The sequence below is a fragment of the Chelonoidis abingdonii genome, chromosome 8, assembly GCF_003597395.2.
Source record: "Chelonoidis abingdonii isolate Lonesome George chromosome 8, CheloAbing_2.0, whole genome shotgun sequence".
In the NCBI taxonomy this organism is placed as follows: Eukaryota; Metazoa; Chordata; order Testudines; family Testudinidae; genus Chelonoidis; species Chelonoidis abingdonii.
In genome coordinates this window covers 3755670-3777039 of record NC_133776.1, presented here as the reverse complement: position 1 = coordinate 3777039, position 21370 = coordinate 3755670, and the positions used below count along the sequence as shown (strand labels likewise).

General features: G+C 44.8%; 1 protein-coding gene across 1 annotated transcript; it reads right to left on the bottom strand.

The window, feature by feature from the left end:
• Positions 1-407: 407 nt before the first annotated feature.
• On the bottom strand, positions 408-19959 carry CLDN1 (claudin 1). The gene is made up of 4 exons (XM_032777333.1): positions 19519-19959; positions 6717-6881; positions 6020-6104; positions 408-2513 (listed from the first exon to the last, which is right to left on the bottom strand). The coding sequence occupies exons 1-4, from the start codon at positions 19739-19741 to the stop codon at positions 2351-2353; spliced, it is 636 nt and encodes a 211-aa protein (XP_032633224.1). The 5' UTR covers positions 19742-19959; the 3' UTR covers positions 408-2350.
• Between the last annotated feature and the right edge of the window lie 1411 nt (positions 19960-21370).

Sequence of the window (21370 nt, the reverse complement as noted above, 5' to 3'; positions counted from 1 at the left end):
CATTCAACCAGTGACACATTGTAGTACAACAGGCCTTATTCAGTCAGCCCGAATCCCCTGAGCCTGATCTCTGCTTCTCTCTTTTCCACGCCCTCACTCCGCCGCCCATGGTTATTGCTCTGTGGTAAAAATGAATGATGCAATTTTGTTTTCTTTAAAAAAAAATCCATTTATTGAAAACATTGTTTAACATTTTATACAAGTTCCTTATGGAAAAGTCTGTTCCCCCTGCACTGGGTCAGACCTGAATACTCAAGAACTGAGCTCTGCTGCTGACAGACCCAACCTGGGCTGCTGACTTGTCAAACCAGGGACTTCTCAGGCAGCCACACGACTCCCCTGGAAGTTGTCAGTGTGGGTGGGTTGCAGGACTGGGCCCAGGACTGACTTAAACCTGGAGCTGCAGTGTTCCTTGCAGTACAGCTGGTGGTCAGGTCAACATGATCAAATATCCTACCAATACGTCTTACATATTTCAACCCCGGGGCTGTCCCTATTCACAATAGGATGTCAAGCAATTTGACTGCCCTGAACACATGCCAAATGATTAGCCGGTATTTAGAAGCCACCAACTTCTTTCCTTTCCGACTGAGTTTGTGTTTCAGACTGAATTGCTTTGGCCCTTTGGGGAACATGGGACCTGCCAGGCTGGACCAGAGCAGGGCTGCCTAGTCCAGTATCGTGGCTCAGACAGTGGCCAACACCAACTGCTTCAGAGAAGGCAAATGAAGCATTTCCCAGGAGTTGCTTTCCTCAGATGATGCCTGCTTGTAATGGCTACCTGGACATCAGGCTTCTGGAGCTCTCTTTGGTGAGCTTGGATTCAAAACTTTGGGACTTGGGATATGGGCTGGATCCATCTAGAGGAAAAAAATCCAGGGTAAAAATGGCAGTGTCCTGAGCAAGGTGTATGTCTGTGGGAGCTTTCCCAGGGGAATCTCTCAGGGACTCGCCCTGGGCTCAGTTTGGTTCGACATATTTATGAATGACTTGGAAGAAGAGGCAAGCCACATGCTAATTCATTGACGGATCCGGGTGGGGTGCTAAATCAGGGAAGGTTGCAAACTGCAGCAAGGCCAGAGAAGTAACAGAAAGCAATCCAGAGAGGTTAGGAGTAAGAGCAAGACTTTAAAAATGAATTAACCAACCCAGAAATGTGTGAATTAATCCAGCTGGGGAATAGTTGGCAGACAATTAAACTGAAGGAGACAGAAAGCAGACTACTCAGAAAGCAGCCATGCTGAAAGAAGCCTACAGGTGATAGAGGATGGCAGCTTGGATTGGCGTTTGCAGGGTGGCACTGAAACGCAAATCAGTACCATCGTGTGCTGCATCTGCAGAGGCATCACGTCATAGATTGCTGAGCTGTTAATCCTTCTGTGCAACACTGGAGAGAACATACCTGGAATACAGTGAATAGTTCTTGCCACCTCAGTCCCAGAACTCACAGTTTGGGGACAGGGAACTTTACAGAAGAAAATGACAAAAAAGTGAAGGAGATGGATTCTGAGAAAAGAACGTACAACTCAGCTCAGAGATGACTAAGAATGTGGGCAGTGGATTGGCTAGAATAACTGGTAACTAATATCTGAAAGGAGCAAACTTCAAGGAGTAGAGGAATTGTTTAAGGTGGTGTTCACTGGCATGCGTGTGTGTGCATGTGCGTGTAGTAGCAATGGGTAAGAGTAAGGGGTAAAACTGTGCAAAGTCAGATTTAGAGTAAATAACATCAGGAAAAATCTGCAGTCCACCTTTGGGGTTTGCTAAGTTTTGTGATTCTACAATCTTTGGTGTGCTGATCTGTCCATACAAGAGAGAGGGATAAAATAGGAAGCCACAGCAAAACCATAAGACCTTATTAGACTCTCTTAGAACAGGTACTGTGGGTCAGGTCTTTCCCCTAGGTCGGGATCTTTCTTCTAACACTACTTCTATCACTTTGCATAGAAAAAAATATATACACCACACTAGACTCCAGCTTAATGGAATCAAGGGGCTGAACTGTTACCATCTAATTGTTTTTTTTTATATATAAAGCACAAATATTTGTCTGAAAAAAGTATCACTTTCCCTTTTTCTCCCAATGAGCTGCCGGATCAAGATTAACACAAGCTTGAAAGCTGCAGCCTTCCAATGAAGATATCTATGAAGAAGGCTACTCTTCCTCTTTGGGATGGGAGAGAAAGGAGGATTCATGTCCAGTAATGAAGAGGATTATAAAAATATACACATTTGCTGTAATAAAAGGAAGGCAGTATGCAGAAGGTCTGAACTTCGCTCCGAGCTGGTCTCCGCATCCTCTCTTTAATGAGCTTCGTTGTTGACACAGGTGGCTCCTCTCCCATCTTGATTATACATAATCCTTTCCTGCTGAGGGGGCACTCTTTGGGTAGGCACGGGTGGGTGGGTAGGAAGTTTCTCTTCGTGGACAGGAGCAGCAGAGAAAGGCACCTCCCAAAATAGTGAGAGAAGCAGCTGCCCAGCCAATGAAGAGGGCCTGTCCAAATTCAAATCTGGGGAGAAATAATAAATAGTAATAAATATCAAAAAATCCTAGGATCAGAGGCAAAAAGACCCCCAACAAACTCTGGCCAGAGAGCCAACCAACACGCAGCACAATCCTTGTTCAGTAGAGCAACATTGCCAGTCCTAATAATATGGAGTCACGCCCCCCAAAATCACGAGATTGGCTTAAAAAATCATGCAATTTAAAAATAGAAAATATGTTGAGCTCCTTTTCCTTGCCTTCTGGTTTCTGAGCCTGTAGGTCACACCTGGCTCACAGTATCAAGCCTTTCTTTGCTCCCACAAGGGCTAGAAACTTACTCTTTTTATAAAGAAAGTGAAGATTCTCACCTAACTACATGCCCCCTGGAGCTTGAGCTTTAAGAAAAACACCAACTATCAGGAGACTTGAAACCATGAGAGTTGGCAGCTCTGTGAACTAATTTTGAGTCCCGAGGTCCCTACTGGATTTACGGGTTTCCCCCCATGACTAACACATCTGTGAAAGTCACACTGCAGCAATTTCACCCATCAGGGCTCAAGCTGTCAGCCACCCTCGATATTCTAGGGATGCCCTTTTGCTACCCAATGGCAATTCAGGGAGAAATACTCATGAGGCGGTGTTCTATTTAAAGCACTATAGAGCAGGTAGGGGTTATATAATGGCATGTGCTAAGATGGAATTTAAGTAGAATCAAATAAATGAAAAAACACAGAAGGCGCAAGTCAGCAACCGAACCTAGGAGCCATGAGTAGCAGAACCACATCTTACGGACAAACTACAAGAGTGTTTCATAGTAATGGCTCAAAACCGTTCTGCTTGCAGTGGAAATACCCTCATGCTTGGACCATTACAATGTACCAATTTATTTTGTAAGAGATGAGCTATGAAGGTCTTCCAAACAGGTGATGATAAATCTTTATATCACCCCAAATCATCCTGTAATTTATCTATGCACAATATTTGAGTTACTTTGCTAGGGCCCAGGGGGTGCTGTTTATTTAGCATCTCTGATTTCTCCCCTTTGAGTTACATTAATTCTAAAGCTGGTTGGAAAGTAGCGGCAGGGGTGGCCACGTGGGGGGTGGAATCAGGACACACTTTGTTTCTCTTTTTCATGGATTTTTTTGTTGTTGAAAATTTTCCAACTAGCTTTTACTGACTCCTCTGGAAACAAAGATGCCATTGGTATGGGAGGGGTTACTGACCCCTCTCCCCAACACAATATAAAAGCAATATGTTTACAGAATGGCTTATTTTTGGTTCCATGTGTGGAGTAATAAGTATGTTGCTCTTTGTTAGTGCCTTTCATCTGAGGGTCTCAAAGTATTCCTAAACATTCATTTTTTAAGCTTCACAGCTACATTGGGTTATTTCTCCCATTGTACAGATGGACAAACTGGGGCGCAGAGAGAGGATCACACAGCAAACACAGTGATGGAGCTAGGAATAGAATGCCAGATGCTTCTGTCACTGGCCTGTGCTCTAACCACAAGGCACTACTCCCTCTGAATTACAAACATTCATTGTGTTTGCACTGCACCTAGCATGGTAGAGTCCTGGCCCATGACTAGGGTGTCCAGGCACTACAACCATATAAATAATAATAATTACTTGTCACAGTTAACTCACAGGAATGGCATACCGTCCAATTCTGCAAGGCTTAACCAAAAGATAAAAGTAAAGAAGAGAGAAGACAGTGTAATGACACTGATTTAAATTCTTCTTTTGCTTTTACCCATGCAATCCCACTAACAGGGTGCTATTTTACCTAAGTGGTATATTTGGCACAATGGCAAAATCTGTATCTGACTATCTGACTCTCTTTTTTCATATGCTAACCAGCTCAAAATAGAGTTAAAAAAGTAAAATTGCTGGCGTGGAGACAGGGGTTGTGGTGAAAATATAGACATAAAATTGACCCTGTTGTATGATTTCAAAGTGCAATTTATCACAAGACTTTGCGAATGAGTTACATTTCACTGTTAAAACAGATCACCAATCTTGCCTCTTTCGGTTCATCATTCAGTTTGGACATTTGTTTGGCATAGGAAAACGGATTAAAAGAATCCAGATCACCTCCTCTCTGCCTAGAAAATACGATGTACAGCAAAGTAGCTTAAAACATCAATTTGCAGAACCTATGGACGCACGTTAGAAATAATTGGCAGCTGCGAGGTTATAAGCATCACAGAAACGCACATCAAAGGCGAAAAGCTTCTGCGTGGCATTGCTGGAATATGGAGAGAGTCGTTCTCAAGACTCATCGTTCTGACGTTTATGTGCTAGAAGCCAAAATGCTAGCACTGACTCTGCCCTTCACCTGCTGTGCAACCCTGGGCATGTCACTGTCCTTTGCCTCAGTTTCGCCAAATGTAAATTGGGGCAATGATACTGACTCTACATCATAAAGCACTTGGAGAGCTACAGCCGCAGAGCTTGCATAAGAGCCACACTGAATATGTAAAAGCAGCAGAGAATCCTGTGGCACCTTATAGACTAACAGTAGAAGGGTAGCCATGTTAGTCTGAATCTGTAAAAGCAGCAGAGAATCCTGTGGCACCTTATAGACTAACAGTGTCTGATACTTGACACTGAATATATTTCTTTTATGGCAAAAATTGTAAAATCCCATAATTTTAGCTTAATATAAAGGGACACACCATTTAATCACCATTAAAAGTTGTTTTAAATTTAAAATCAAGAAAATTTAAATTAAAAATTGTGAGAAAAATGAAATCAATACTCTTTATTTTACAAAAAAAAAAATTGCTTAAAATCATTTCATGCTATTTCACTATTTGTTCACATACTGAGCTCATGCCTGGCACTCCCACGCTGCTCAATGGGTTCTGGCTAGATCCCAGCTAGGTGAGAGGAGGGTCCTGGCATGCAGAAAGGGTTTGTGGTACAGCAGGAGATGAGAAACCATGGTTTCAAACATCTTAAAAAGCTGTACATCACTACACTAGGCCTGGACGGAGCCAAATGCATAAACATTCATGGAGGCGGCTTACTGAGTAGAAGGCTGGTTAGAGTGAGACAGACCAAGGGTCTTGGTTTGCCATTGAGCCGTGTGTTGACATGGATAGCCATGGAGAGCGAGGGAACTGCACTCCCATTCCAGTTGGGTAGCATTTCACCCTGACTTTGCATAGGTGTCACAGTGCAAGGCAGTGAGCAGCTGGGCCCCACAACCTTTTATGAGAGTCATAGAAATTATGGCTGATGCCAGCATGCAGCTCTAGGCCCTGCTCTTGCGACAGGATCTGCGGAGGCGTCAGAATCCAGTCACGCGGCTCCGGTTGCATTAGTCAGATTTAACCCTTCTAACACAAGAGCTAGGAAACTCCTTCAAGCAAACCCTGTCAGGGCACCAATAATCACGATAGCCCACTCTTGCTCCCGCTGAAATCAATGGCAAAATTCCCATTGACTGAGATGGGTCAGGCCCTGCACTGCAACACTCATTTGCCTTATGGTACAGTGTCATTATGCAAGACTGGCCATTACCTGGTGTTGACGGGGGTGAAAGGGTTGTAGAAGTCCCGAGCCACTCGGTGTCCATACCAGGATGTGGCCACCAAGACAGCAAAACCTGCCAGTGAAATTCAGACAATTGAATGGCTGGTTAGTCAATAGAGAAGCCTCCAAAGAGGTGATATGGTCTCAGCAAAGATGAATACATTGAGGAACTGCAATCCTAAGAAATGCTGAGCACCCATAACTCAAAGCCAAAGTGTGGCTTGAAGCCACAGGCCAACACTGGACGGGAGATATGGATGGGAGGCCAGTGCCATGGACCTACTCTGGTTAATTCAGCACCCTTGGAGCGGGGACAGCTGCAATCTGGTCCCTTTGGTGGCAGAAACCTTGCATCTCAGCACTCTTGGGACTTTCCAACCCATGGCACAGCATGCCAGGACACTAAAGAACAGGGCGAGTCCCACTAGTTAGTGTAATCCTATGAACTACGGAAATTTTGGAAAAGACCAACCAAATGAATGACTGGCCCTAGGACATGCAATGTGTGTCTGCAGTTTCCAAAGGGTTAATAAGTGAAGGCAACAATTATTTCCAGATGTTCCAGCGCAACTAACAGGTAAAAGTATTTTATACTCTCCTCTCACCCAGAATACCCAACTGCAAAACAAATCCTATCAAGAAATGGGCACCTATAGGCGTGTTTGCTCTTTGAAATGTTACCAACCTGCAATAAGGAAGATCACGCCCCCAAAGACAGCCATCCTCATCTTCTTCACCTCATCATCCTCCATGCATTTCATGCATTTCATGCCAGTCACAGCAACAAATATGGCAATGAGTCCCAAGAGTATGCCAGCAACCATCAGTGCCCGGGTAGCCTGCAGACTGCCTACAAGGACAAAAGTAGCATTGTGTTGGGTTAGAGTTACCATGAGGTTATCAGTGTGTTGAAAAACCCAAGGTACAAGTTGAAATACAAATTACTGGGCTTAATAAAGAAGTAATGGTGAAATTCTATGGCCTCCGTTAGGCACAACTTTCTGGCTTAAACTCTATGAAGGACTGTCATGCATCAAGTCGATCATATAAAATGGTGGACCACACAAAACTTCTTCTGAAGTCAATTGCAGTTCAGAGAGCTCAGCTCCTTGCAGGATTTGATCTTCAACAACTTTTGTTCCCTAACCATTTTAATTCCAATTAAAAAAGAATACATTTGCTAGTTATCAAAGGGCAGAAGTTGGTTTTAGGCTCCAATCTGGCAAAACCTTTAAACACATGCTTAACACACGCTTAACTGCAATCAGTGGGAACTCTTTAGTGTTCAGCACTTTTGAAAATCAGACCTCTAGGTGTCTCACAGCTTGTCTATATGGTGCAGCCACACACACTGAGGGGCGGGGATATGAATTCCAACATGGACCAATGTCCTGCCCATGTAGATACTGAAGGTGCATGCTAGACGTTCCCTTGTGCATGTTAATCCAGGACTGACTATTGCTCTTCTTAGGCTCCAATGATGTCAAATGCCCTTTTCGTTAGAGCTGATCTGAAAATTATGTGAAAAAAATCAGTTTTGTCAAAACAATTTTTCATTGGAAAATGCTGTTTTGGCAAAACCAAATATTTTCATGAAAATGTGTTGATTTCAACATTTTGTTAGGAAAAAAATTGAAAATGTTGCAATGCCCCATCTTGACATTTTTGGAATGAAATGTTTAGATATTTCACTTAGAAATTTACTTTATTTTATATTTTTAAAAAGGGTTGATACTGAATTTTTCTAAAGGAAAAAATTTCAAACAATTTTTCCCCTCCAAATTTTACTTTATGAAAAAAATTGAAAATTTTGGCTTTTCAGACCAGTTCAGAATGAAAAGAACGAAAAATCTCACAATTTTTCTCAGGATGGAAACTCTGTTTTCCAACCAGCTCTTCTTATAACACAATGTCTCTGCTCTCCAGAAATCAAGAAAATACTATTGTTGAAACATCATTTATATTTTCTGGGTAGGTTCTGCTGCATTGTTGTCCTGTATTTGTGTAATAATGCAAATATTAGAGGAATCCAAATGCAAAGGCACCAGGTGTTATACATTCCAGCATCTAAAGTGTGGGTCTATCTAATCTAATCATCTACGTTTTCATCTGCATTCACAAACATGGGATCAGAGTGGCAGCTGTAAGAAAAAAAGTCATTTCTGTTAAATATAAAGATGACATAAAAATTGGAGGAATGGTAAATAATTATAGGGACTAGTCAGTTGTACTGACCTATCTGTATCACGTGGTAAGGTGGCTCATCTGAACAATATACATTTAAATACAGCCAAATGCAAGGTATAAGAACAAAGAATATAGGTCACACAAGATGGGGAATGCTGCTATGACACAGAGCAGAATGTAAGGGTAGGTAACTGAATGAACATGGGCTCCCAGTGTGATTCTGTAGCGAAGAGGCCAAAGATACTTTGATGCATAAGCAGGGGAATATCAAGGAGGAGCAGTGAGGAGATATTACTTCTGTATTCAGCATTTGTGGAATCATTATTGGAATACTGTGTCCAGTTCTGGTCTCTACACTCAGAAAAGGATGCTGAAAAATTGACAAGTTTTCAGAAAAGAGCTAGAAGAATAGTTTGAGATCTGGAAAACCTGCCTGACTGTGAGCCTTATGAAGCTTAATCTATTTGGTTTATCCAAGAAAAGGATGAGAGGTGACTTGATTATGGGCTACAAGTACTTACATGAAAAAGAGTTTTCGGAGAGTGGGTGGCTCAAGGCATAAGAGATCTAATGCTTAGAAGCTGAATAAAGCCACCTGCTATGCTGACACTTGTGAGAGGGGACCAGAATAGGGCCATTTATATAACCCACTGGCCAGTATGTGAAACACTCCACCCTGTGCCAGATCTACAGCAGTTATGAGTCTGCTACATGCCCAGATGGAGAGCCTGGCTCTTCATCTCAGCTGTAGGGACTCATGCTCTTAGCTCTGACGGTCCCTGACTCCAACTATGGCATTGGCCAGAGTGGCAGCAAACCCACATCCGTTCTATGTAGATTCTGAAACCATGCTCTTACTGTAATATCCAAATACTCCATAGCTTCATGCTGCTCCTGCAACAGGAGGATTCTCTCCTAGCCCATCATAGCCCCTACAGGGCAAGTGTCCAAATCTGGTGGATGGAGTTTCCCATCAGAAAGCCCTTAGTCTGCACCTGCAGCCGCTAAAAACACACCAGGAGCAGATCTATTGAGGAAGAAGGTGCTATTTTGACACCATTTATTTTCGGATTCCAGCTGCTCTTTAAACATCATTACACCGATCCCTTTCCCAGACATCCTGGGTCTTCCCTTTGTCTTTTAATACAGTCTTTGGAAGATTCCTTCCTTAAAAGCCAGGGAGAGTTGGCCCTGAATAGCCCATCAGCAACAAGGGCTCACTGTTGCTGTAAGAGGACAGGAAGGCACCAATTTTTTAAGGCAAGTCAGGACCAGTCTCTATGTAAATATTCAACTTCTTAATGGTGCAGGAGTTGGTTGTGCCATGCAGTGAAAAAACAAACAGATCCAGATCAGTGGGAACCGACACACCCTGCCCAAGAAAAAAATTCTCCGGCCTCTTAGGGGATTTTCACTTTCAGAGTGGTGGGGCTTAGCTGCCTTGTATTTCTCTGACTTTCCTTAAAAGGGAAAATACCCATCAAAGCACCACAGGTGAGTTTCCTTTGTGTCACCATTGGTCGCGGCTTGCAAACTAAGGATGGAAGTTTCCTCTCACTTACAGCAGTGTCGGTCCAGGGTGACTCCAATAACAACAATGGAGTGTCATGAGTGTAAGTGAAATCAGAATCAGGCTTTAAATGTATCTTATTATGCTATTAAAGAAGCAGAAAAATTCATCATCAGGCTCAGTGATCAAGCATGGGTGATTTCAATCCAAAATAATATTTTGTAACACTGTTTCTCTTGGTTATTTTTTTATATTTGTCAAGTTATGTTGGATCATTTTTTAAACTAATATTTGTCCATGGAATATAGCTTAGAAAAGACTGACACAAAAATCAGCTTGCATTAGAATACTCATTCTGCAATAGTATCCAAGACCGCACATGTGTTTCATGGTAAATTTTACGTCAGCAGCTTTGCAATGGCCAATAGCTGAGCGTATAAACTCTGATTTTCTTTGTACGTGAGGAAAGGTTGTTTATCAAATGTACTGTGACCATATGTCAAGTCTATTGGGCATAATTTAGGCTCATTTTGATTGTGAAAGAGATGACCCTAAAGGGAGAGAGGTTTTGGAAGTGATGGAAGAGTTTTGCAAGAGGTTCAGAACTGTGGGACGTAATCTAAATATTGGGCAATTAGGAGTAAAAGCTCAGTTACTTGACACAGGGGGTAATAAATATAGTAAATAAGTAACAGGGGGAAGTATTTGCCAGAGAGGAATTAAAATGACTTTAGAAGACACTGAAGGCAATTTTAGTACTAACCACAGATATAGCATTTACTTCTGCAAAGCTTAGCTGATTACCTTCATGAGATCACTGCAGAACTGGTAAACAAGGATCACCATCCAAATTTCATAGATGGGGAAACAGAGAAATCACAAGATTTTCCAAAGCCACACAAAAAATCAGTAACAGAAGGTGGGGTTAGATGTCAGAGGCTCCTGATGCTAGTCAGCCGTCCATTCCCCTAGACCACACAGCCACCCTCGCTTGGCAGAAAAAGAGGAGAGAGGCACTTAGTAAAGGAGGTGGCTGCTGGGACTAGATTCAGGATTGTTTGGCTGAACGGACCCTTTTCTATTCCCAATGAGTTTTCTATTTGACACTTGGCCATGAATCTGACAGAGCTCCATGGGAAAAGCTGCTGGTGAGGGTCAGAGTTAAGGTTCACGTTGGAACCTTTAATGTTTTTGACTTTTCAACATTTAGGATTTTTGAACTAAAAACTTGCTATTTCTTAGTTTTATTACTATTTTGTTCTGAACAGCATTTACAGTGTTAGCTCTGTCTTAGTGAAGGGTGTGTATGTGAGAGAGAGAAAAAGGGAGAGCAAGAGAGCAAACAGGAAGGTGGGTTGAGGTTGTTTGTTCACTTGTGTTTGTCTGTGAATATCAATACTGTCGAGGTCTGTTCTCCTCCCCTCAGATCCCTCCTGCCAAAGTGTCCTGAGGTTATTTCACAGAGTTCCACCATGTGCCCAGGAAAGGGTTTTCCCCTCTATTTCAATGCTCCCTCCCCCCACCAATGGGCAGAATCTTACCCACAAAGAAAGACCTTCAAGCCATTGTCTCCAGTTCCTTCCATGGAGAATTTCTCAGGTACATACTCCCTTTGTTTCAGTTTGCGCCACTGACTTGAAACGGTTAAATCGTTTGCTCATCATCTCCTTCTCTGGAAAATCTGCTCATTTTAGCTGAGGTTCAAAACTGAATCTATGTGGACCTTGTGGTGAACCTGGGCAATTCTCTAGCATCTCTGCATCTGCAAAGTTTTTACTCACACGGGCCTGTTTGGTAGCACAGCCTATTCAGATAGATTGCATTTATTCGTAGTTTAGTTGAAGCTCCCCAAACCTTGAAAAAAAAATCCAAAATTGCCTGGGACATTGCAAAGGCCAACAATATACAGCAACAGCTGATGTTGGGGGTAGGTAACTGGCTGGGTACCAGATGGATCAGTGTTAGATCTAACCTTATTTAACATCTTCCCGGTCGAAGGGGCAGTAGTATCACCAATGAAACTTCCAGATGACACTAAACTAGAAGGAGTTGCTACTGCCAATGATGATGGGAAAACAACACCGAGGGTCTTGGCGAGGTTAGAAGCATGAGCAGAAAACAACAAAATGACATTTAAAAAAAAGTACGACGACCCGTGTGTGGGGATAGAATTCAAACTCAGGTGCTCAGTGGGAAGGAATAACCAGGGCAACAGTAACAGTTGAAAGAGACGTGGTCTGACTGTGATGGCACCCACTTGCCGTTCAACCCCTCCTTAACACAAGGCTTCAGGTTCTGTTTCTCTACCTGTCACTGTCTGTGATTGTGCCTTCCTCCCTTTTGCCGAGTGCATTGATAGGGGTTAATCACCACCCAGGTGTGTAGCTCCCATGTAACCAAAGTGGTGGCTCAGTACAGGATTATCTAAATCTGCACACACTTGAGAGGTTAGAGAACCGAGGCCAGCAACAGTCCCTGATGACTGGTCTTTTAGGACAAATGTTCTCTTTATTAGAGAAATAAGGGATTGTCTCTCCATCCCTTGCTTGTGCAAATAGTTCCACTGAAGTCAGTGGAGGTGCAGCTGCTCAGAACCTCTGAAAAACAGACCACTTTAATTTAAGAGCCCAACTAAGGATTTAGGAGCCAAACCACAGGCATCCTTGTCTGAAAACATTGACCTTACCCAGCTGCAGGGTGATCAGACAGCAAGTGTGAAAAATCAGAATGGGAGTGGAGGGTAATAGGCACCTATATAAGAAAAAGCCCTGGATATCAGGACTGTCCCTTTAGAATTGGGACACCTGGTCACCCTACCCAGCTGTCCACCAAGAATTGGACTGACACCAACCACAGCCATCAGACGGCACCAGTATTTGGTCCCTACTATCCATTATTTACTCAAAAGTGAAAGGCTCTTGTTGCTGTTTAGTAATAACGAAGCAGCTCTGCAAACATTTCCTAGTGATGGGTGATAGTAAGTGTAGGACTGGGTCTTAAGACAACTGCTGGAAAGGGTTACCTTTAAAATAGTGTTACTTCGTGCAAATGTTAGAGGAGCTTTTGCTGAAATTAAAATGTGAAAAGCAACATCCTTTACAAAATATGCTAACTCTCTGCTTCAGGAAATTTGATTTGGTCTATGGTCGTAAATTTGGATATATGAACTACATGATGTACAATTTCATCAAAGTCCTAGATAAGATTTTTCCATGGCTCTGAGCGGCTGGCATAGAAATAATCATATGAAGTTGTGTGCTAGCAGAAAGCTTTCGCTACAGTAAGTGTGGGATTTCTTTTATACCTTCACATTTCAGCCTGGATTTTGTTTATGCCACATGTTAAATAAAAGCTATGTTGAGAAAGTTACTGCCGCTATTTTTGTAAACCCTACACTTTTAAAGCATATTTCCTTTAGCGGTCTGTGTGTGCGCACACAGATTTATATTGTGCTGGTTCTCCACACGAGCAAATCCAATCCTTGATGGGTTGTTGATTAGCTGATGTGTCTACACATTTTTAGCTAGAATATTTTTCTGACACTTACTGGACATTTCCCCGCTACCAGGCCATACAAGACGTACGCAGCCAAGGGATGGCAGAGTACAGGTGAAACTGACAAGTGCTATGCTGCTCCCCATTCCTAGGAGAACAAGTAACTGCCCATGAGTCACAAACAGCCCATGAAGTATGGGAAACATGTTGCTCAAGCTATTCCAAACAGCTCAGTCAGGAGTGTTCACTTCCCACTGGGGTTCGATAGAAGCCAGAAATACCCACCAGTGTCAAAGCTTCAAGAATGATTCACTCAGCGAGGTCTGTCTTACCTGCCTGGCTGTCATGCCATTGCACCAGTGCTGGTGACGATGAACTTTCTCCCTTACTTTTATTATGCCTTTCAAGGGATGCTTAGGAACAGCAACCCCCAGCTTTAAGGTTAGATAAAAGCCTCTCTTTGTGACAAGATCAGTCTAAAGGGAGGATCCGCAGAGGCATGCAGGTTAAAAAAAAAAAAAGAGGGCTTTTATCTTATACTGAATAAATATCTAACACTACGAATGATTCACCCAGGTAAAAGGGATGGTTGCTTAACTCCAATCAAAAGGATCTTTGATAAAGGACCCAGACTGGCAATTTAGGCAAATGAAATTCTCTGCCTCAAATCATACAAACTTTTGGTGGTAGCAGTGGAAGCCTTACCCAGGCTGCCCCCACCGGATGTGGGTGCATAATCTGACAACTCCAGTCAGCAGAATACCAGCTCTAGTAATGATGAGGTACTTAAATATCCAGGGCACATATAGTTTTGGACTCCAGTTGCTGAAAAAGGAATGATTAATGATGGTGGGTTTTGTTGTGACTACACCTTGTCTCACACAAAAGGCCGAGAAGCGATGCGATGCAGACACCTGTCCACTAGCAACCACAAAGGTCACCAGATGAAGAGATGTCTGACATGTGCGCGAAGTCTGCTCACACTGACCTGGGCCAAAACTGAGAGAGTGAGCCAGAAGTGAAAGGCTATGACCATGGAGCCAGCTGCCCCTTCAGCCCCTGAAAAGTCCATTCCTAAATTTGACATTGTGCTATTAAAAGTGCTCTAGAAAAGGGTGTGGAGATCATGGGGGCTAGTTAGCGACTGAAAGGTGAAGGCTGGCAATTCCACCAGGTGCGTTCGATACAGACAGAGGTAAGGACAGGGATCAGCGTGTGCTGCTTTATACTGTGCCTGTCCTGAAGCAGGGGAGAAGGCAGGACTCCCTGCTGTAATTGCTCAGTGACAGCATCAGAGAAAGCCTCCCTCCTGAACCAGCCCATCCACACTGCCCCTTTTCTGAGGCCAAATACTCGCCTGGCTTGGTGGCGATTCAGGAGAGACATTTCCTCCATAAAACCTGGAAACTGTTCCCCACCTGCAGGCTTAAGAAAACTGAGCATGTGACCTCTACAGCAACAAAACAACGTAGGAGACGGCTCCGAGGGCAGTTTCTGCTGTCACGCCAATGCCTTGTGACAGAGATTTCAATCCACTCTGCAGCAGCAGCCGCGCCTCCCATGGGTGGTTTCAGTGGGATTCCGTCTGGCTCTTCATCTTCCCAACACAATGTGTAAACATTAACCAGTCCCCACAGCAACCACGCTATCTCCATTCTACAGACTGTGGGGAATGAGACATCCTGGGGCAAATTCAGCCCGAACCACAGGAAAGCACAAATCCCACTGAGCTGCACCTGCTTATTCCAGAGCTAAAGATAACAGAGAGGTGGGTGGCTTGTCTAACTCCATCCAGCACACTAGTGGCAGAGCTACGATTAGAACCGGCTGCTTCTGCAGCTAGTCCTAGGCTCAGTGTGGAGCTCCTCCAGACAAGGATCATGGTGCTGCACTTGTGACCTGAGAGTGAAAACTTTTCCCCTCCACACCTCACCAGGGAACAGCCTCCGCAAGGAAGCTGGGGATGCAGGAAGAGGGGAGTTCGCACAGGAATAACGCTCCTGGGCCTGGAAAGCGTCCGAGCCCTTGTTTGTTTTCTGGGACAGGGCGGGGAATCCACACGGCTTTGGCGATTAAGCAGCAGCCGAGTCTCCACTTGCCTGAAGTGCTGCACCTTTCCCAGCGGCAACACCCCGCAGGGTGATGAATGGCTTGGAAGGGAACAGTCCTGACAAGACCCAGGAGGAGCAAGAGAGTGCGTAGATGGGGCCGAGAACTGGCAGGTGATGGTGCCAGGAATCCCACTTCATTGACACTCTGGGCTGATTCTCCCAGCTCGGGCCCATGTGCCTCCGTCGAAGACAACGGGGCTACTTGAGAATAAAACTGCGACCGGCAAGAGGTGGCTTCGGCCCTTGAATTCTCTAGTGCCATCTTTGCAGCAGACGAGCACTTCCTCTCTCACTGGGAACTGGGTACAGCGACCCATGGGTGCTATGGGTTGGAACAGCTTGGGGGCTGCTCAGCGATGTTCACTGCCAAGCTCATCTTCAGCCACAGGCTGGCCTGTGTGCAGGGGAGGGTAGAAAGTTTGCTCTCCCTTCTCCAGCAGAGAAAGTCCTTTCAAAGAGAGTCCAGCATGCACAAAGCAGGTAAAAGGACCTTATGGCTCGATCCTGCTCTCCTCATTCAGGAGAAAATCCCAGTGATGTAAAGGACGCTGGGGGTCAAGAGGAGTTTCCCCGTAGTATGGCCTGTAGGGCCGCCTGTTATACATTTATCGTGTGATCAAACGACACTGAGGGCTCAGCTCTGGGCCACGGCACAGCGTCCCCCACTGTCACAGAAGAACCATTGCTTGCAGAGCAGTAATTGTCAGTTAGTTACAAATAACTGAGGCCAGATCCTGTGGTCGTCACTCAGCTTGTAAGGAGTCATTAGTCAGGCGATGCCTGTACTCTAAATTAAACCCTCCTGCAAAGTCAATGGGTTAAATCCAGGCTAGTTCCTTCAGGGAAATCTAACCTTTCCAGGAGTCGGTAAAATCCCCAAATGCCACTAGCCTCCCCTGTCCCCAGGGAGCTAAATAGAAAGGGGCAGAGGCCTCAGCTATGCAAAAACAACCATTGATTTGAATATGGATTTGAGTGACACCAGCCCAAGGCTGGTGTGTTGCTGTGCCCTGATTCTCCAGGGCCCCACACCCAGCGGAGACCTAGTACTGCACCCACTTTGCACATCAGACTGACAGCACTTATACCCACAATGCACTGCAGTAAACAACTGTATAATATGCACAGTATGGGGTGAGGGGGAGTGAGGTCTCAGGGCAGGAGGAAGCTGAGTGCACAACTGAAGGTGGATACCGGTAATTAGGGTGGGTCATTGCAACCCTGAATGTCCAATGGCAGCGCCCAGGGAGCAAGGTGGTGACTGACTGATTCCAATTAACCTGCACTAACCCGTCTAATGATCCCCTTATAGAGTCTCCGCGGAAAACTGCATGCGGGCTCCTGACTGAGATGACAAGACGGCATTGTTATTATGGGGTTTCACTGGGTTAATCACAGCTGGAAAAGAATGTCAGGAGTGCTACAGGGCCAGATCCAAAGCCACTGAAGTCAATGGGAGCCTTCCTTGTCAACTGATAGGAATGGCCACATCCACCATGATTGAATTGGCCTTGTTAGCACTGACCTCCTACTTGGTAAGGCAACTCCCATCTTTTCATGCGCAGTGTCTTTATACCTGCCTGCTTTCTGTCACTCCATGCATCTGATAAGGTGGGTTCTCGCCCACGAAAGCTTATGCCCAAATAAATTTGTTAGTCTCTAAGGTGCCACAAGGACTCCTCATTGTTTCTGATCTTGTCTGCAATTGGAGGTTTTCTATTGACTTAACGGGAGCAGGATCTGGTCCTACGAAAATGTTTCCGCACAAACAATAAGAATTACATCTGATTAATGACTTGGTTAAATTTTTAGTTTCTGTAGCAGATGTTGAGTTGTGGGAACAGACAGAAGTGCTCAAATTACTGCAGTTTCCCCCCATCCTCTGTGAAAAGTTTAGGGTGGAAACATTTTGCATAAAGGGGGAAAGGTTGGAAAGTATCAGCTTTTAGCAAAACAACACAAGGCCATTTGTCAGCCAATTATATAAACAGCTAATCAAAGGGGTGGGGCTGTGGCATTTCACCCTCTTTTCTATACAAATCTCGCTCCCACCCTCAGGCCTTAGGGAGGTATAACTCAGTGTAAGATCTTGTTTATGCTACAAATTTAGCTCTACCCAGCTACAACCACTCAGGGGTATGAAAAATCCACACCCCTGAGGGCCACAGCTCTGCAGACCTAATCCCAGGGGTAGATGTGGCTGGGCCGATGGAAGACACTTCCATCCTCCTAGCTACAGCCACTCAGGGTAGCAGAGCTCCTACAGTGACAGAAAACCCCCTTTCCATTGCTACAGTCTTCGTAGGTTTGTCTACACTTAAAAAGTTAGGGCAACGTAGCTATGTCAGTCAGGGGTGTGAAAAACCACACAGGTCAGCGCTGCTAACTCCCAGTGTAGACACAGCTATGTCACCAGAGGAATGTTCCTGTTGACGGAGCTGGCCTTCTTTGGGGACCTAGCATTCCTATACTGATGGAAAAACCCTTTCCACTAGTGTAGGCTGCATCTGTGCTGTGGGGTTTCAGTGGCACAGCTTCGGGGCCATAGCTATGGGTCTGTAGCCCCTGTAGCATAGACAAGCCTTTAGTCAGTGGGAGTTTTTCCTGCAGAGATGGACCCTGGATCAGCCTATATTTCTTCAAGAGAGCTGTGGTCTACATTTAAAATGTAGATCGATCTAGCTACAGCACTCAGGGATAGTGAAACTGACAAAGCTCCAGCACAGATGTGACTTCATTGAGAATCGAGGGTGCTCAGTGCTTCCCAGAAGGGACTCAGCACCCTGCTGACTCAGGCCCCAATGGAGGGGTAAGGACAGACACAAGGATATGACCAGAAGCAATTGCATCTGAAAGGATTAAGAAACTGTTTTCATCTGAACATTCCCAGGGAATCACACCCCTCTCTGCCATCACATAAACTCAGGCTGTTTACTTGGAGAAATTTGTAACTGACACAGAACATTCTGTTCACCGTTAGAAAAACTTTAGAGTCAGATTCTGATTTTCAGCTACGCGGGTGTAAATCCAGAGTAATGGGGCTGCTCCAGATTTACAGGTCTGAGGGATTCAGCCTTTAGTGTGTCTCCTAGCATGATATCTTAGCTGCTTTAGCGAATTAGTAGTATTCAATTGATGTAGGGAGTTTTTAAAGCTCCTTTTCCTAGATTGCTATAGATAGGAAACTCCCTGTATGAAGCACACTATAAACAGCAGTAAAACTTCAGCAGATTCCTCCAGATCTTCAAATTCCTTCCTTCCCCACCTTAGCTTATCAATAATTCCGTCTTGCTGAGTTTTTCTGCACCTTCCCCTGAAGCAGTTGTTTCCCAAAGCGCTGATCTCCCTGTTCTTGGCATGTTTCACTGAGCTCACAGACTCATTCATTAATTAAGGCTTTTCCACCTCCAGTTTCTGGCTCCTTTGTCAACATCTGGGCCACAGGCCCAGGTTCACCAGCCCTCTCTCCTGAGCTGTGCGACCGCTTAGACTCCAAAGGAACTGCTCGCAGGCACAGTAGCAACCAAGGTGTCCTGTAGAATATGCAGAAAATGGGCTGTTTTGCCCCTCTGAACCAAACCTAAACTGGGATTACTCATAAGAGGAAGGAAACAGCAATTCCGCACTCTTTACAGATTCATATTAGATACTTAGGAAAACAAGTATTTGTTTCTTTTACACATTGGTCTTCTGGCAACTAATCCAAACTATGAAAAATTAAAATCCAATAGGAAAAGGCAGTGAATCATGGTGGCAGATTCTCCCTTCACTTCCCCCGTCTTCCAAAATAGACTAGTTAAAGCAGGATAAGACACCTGGTAAATTGAAAAAAGAATGTGCATGCATGGACTGAAGGCAGCATATGCTGAAAAAAACTAGTTCCACTGAAAAAAAACCTCTTTCCCACGTAGACAAGACCGTCCCTGGAGTAACACTGTGAATCTGACTGAAGCAACTCTGTAGTTACTATCGTGTGAGAAGAGACTCAGACCCATTGAGACATACGATTGTGTAGGGAAAGACCTATCTGCTCCTCCAGTGGCACCAGCTCAATCTTATCTACTACAATGAAAACAAAATGCTAGAAGCATTTGTGTCTCCTGGCAATGCTTCCCCTGGCCAGGGTGAAAACACAGAACCAACCGGCACAAGAACAGCGCAGTTCACAACCTGGAGCTACTTACCTTCCAGTTTGAGCAGGGAGTCATACACCTTGCACTGCATCTGCCCAGTGCTCTGCATGACACAGGACATCCACAGGCCCTCGTAAATCGCTTGAGCTGTCACAATGTTGTCCCCAGCATATGAGGACATTTTCCACTGGGGCAGGGCTGCACTGATGATGATGCCGATCCAGCCTATGAAAGCAAGCACAAATCCCAGCAGCTGCAGACCTCCACTGGCCATCTCTGCGCCAAGAAGGCTATCACTTGCAAATAGCTTTCGAAGTCTCCTGAGGGTCCCTAGGTATTAAACTGAGCTGCCCAGGACCCCTAATCCTGCAACTGATCTGCTTGCTTCCCACCTAGCACTAGTAACAGCAATGTGAATATCCTACAAACAGTCTTCCCTTCTTTCAGTTCTTTTATAATCCAGGAGCAAGAGGCGTCAGTCGTGCTGGCTGAGAAAGCACCTGAATGAAGGGCAGAGCATCTCTGCATCTCAATTTAAAGTACAGTCTTAGGGGCGCCCCCTAGTGGTTTCACTTGACTTCCCAGCTCGCAGGAGAAACTTCTGATTCCTCTGAAATTATTAAGAATTCAGGCATCCTTTCCCTTCCTGTCATGTGAACATGTGATGTTTATTACTTATTTTCAGTGGGAAAACAGGTGATTTTCTCCAGCACCTTACTCCCCTGTTAAATCAGCTGGTTTAATATGCGCGTATTGATACAGCTCATGAACCAATGAGTGCAGAGTGTGCATGATCGATACGATTGTTTCACGCTCCACCTTCTTTGCTATGCACCTGCGGTCTTAGGATACAGCAACAGCCGCAACTGAAAGGGTGACTAATGCTGCCCCAAGCAATGAAGCATCAAGTAATCTCACTGTGATACTGGCTGCTGCTAGAGCACCTTCCATATGAGGATCTCAAAGCACTTTGTAAGCATTGGTCAGTGAAGGCACACCACTCTGGGGCAGGCCCTGTGATCCACGTTCTAGAGATCAAGGTGGATTTGCAGGCAGAAAAACTCAACATTGACTGTGGTTTGCAACGGGCACTAAAAGTACAGACTCTCGTAAGGGCCCCACAAATGCACTCCAGATTGAGGCAGCAGAGGCTAGAAGAGTGTATTTAGCGGCCAAGAAGGGCTGAGTTCTAGTCCTGACACTGACTCACTGAGAAGCCTTGGGTAAATCACTTTGCTTGCCTGTGCCTCAATTTCCCCACCTAAGAAAGGGGGAGAATGATTCTGACCTGTCCCGCAGGGAGAGGAGTAGTTAGTTAATGTTTTCACAGTGCTTTGAGCAGGGAAACGTACTGAGCAGTCTTGTTATAAAGGCAAGCCAGGTAGCTACCTCTATTGCTTGCATTAGGATTTAGGAGAAGAAGGTAACTCTGCTTCCTAAGTTTCTTGCTTCCTATGGGCAGTTCCTGTAATGCCCCTTGTATTCCTTTTTCTTTAAAAAAAGCTGGCCCTTAAATGTTCCTTCTACATGTGTTTTGGCCATGCCCCCCTCCTCTCTCTGTTAGCACAGTGGGGGCTGGAAGTGGGGCATGGCTCTGCCATGGTCTTTACCTGGACCAGCCAGCTTGTGTTCAAAACAAAACTATCCATCTTTACTGGGATTTTACCCCATGCTAGTTACCATGTGTTAGTTCACTCAGGTGAAGAACGCACCTTTTCTCCTAGTGCAGATGCAGCCTGTAGGAGCAGGTAGGGTGGCATGTGAAAATGACAAGAAAAGCTGCAGTCAGAGCAGGTCAGTTGCACTTGTTCCCACTCTTCCTGGTTGTGCTTGCCTCATCACGCTGCAGCCCACCCAGCCTCTTCCTGCCCAAGACCACCCTTCGTGTTCCTCACCCACCTCT

Excerpts from the sequence above, each read along its gene's own strand:
- CLDN1 (XM_032777333.1), bottom strand. The coding sequence starts at position 19,741 with ATGGCCAGTGGAGGTCTGCAGCTGCTGGGATTTGTGCTTGCTTTCATA. Across the intron at positions 6,882-19,518 it reads CTCCCTGCTCAAACTGGAAG|GCAGTCTGCAGGCTACCCGG; the intron begins GTAAGTAGCTCC and ends TTGTCCTTGTAG. Across the intron at positions 2,514-6,019 it reads TTCACCCCCGTCAACACCAG|ATTTGAATTTGGACAGGCCC; the intron begins GTAATGGCCAGT and ends ATTTCTCCCCAG.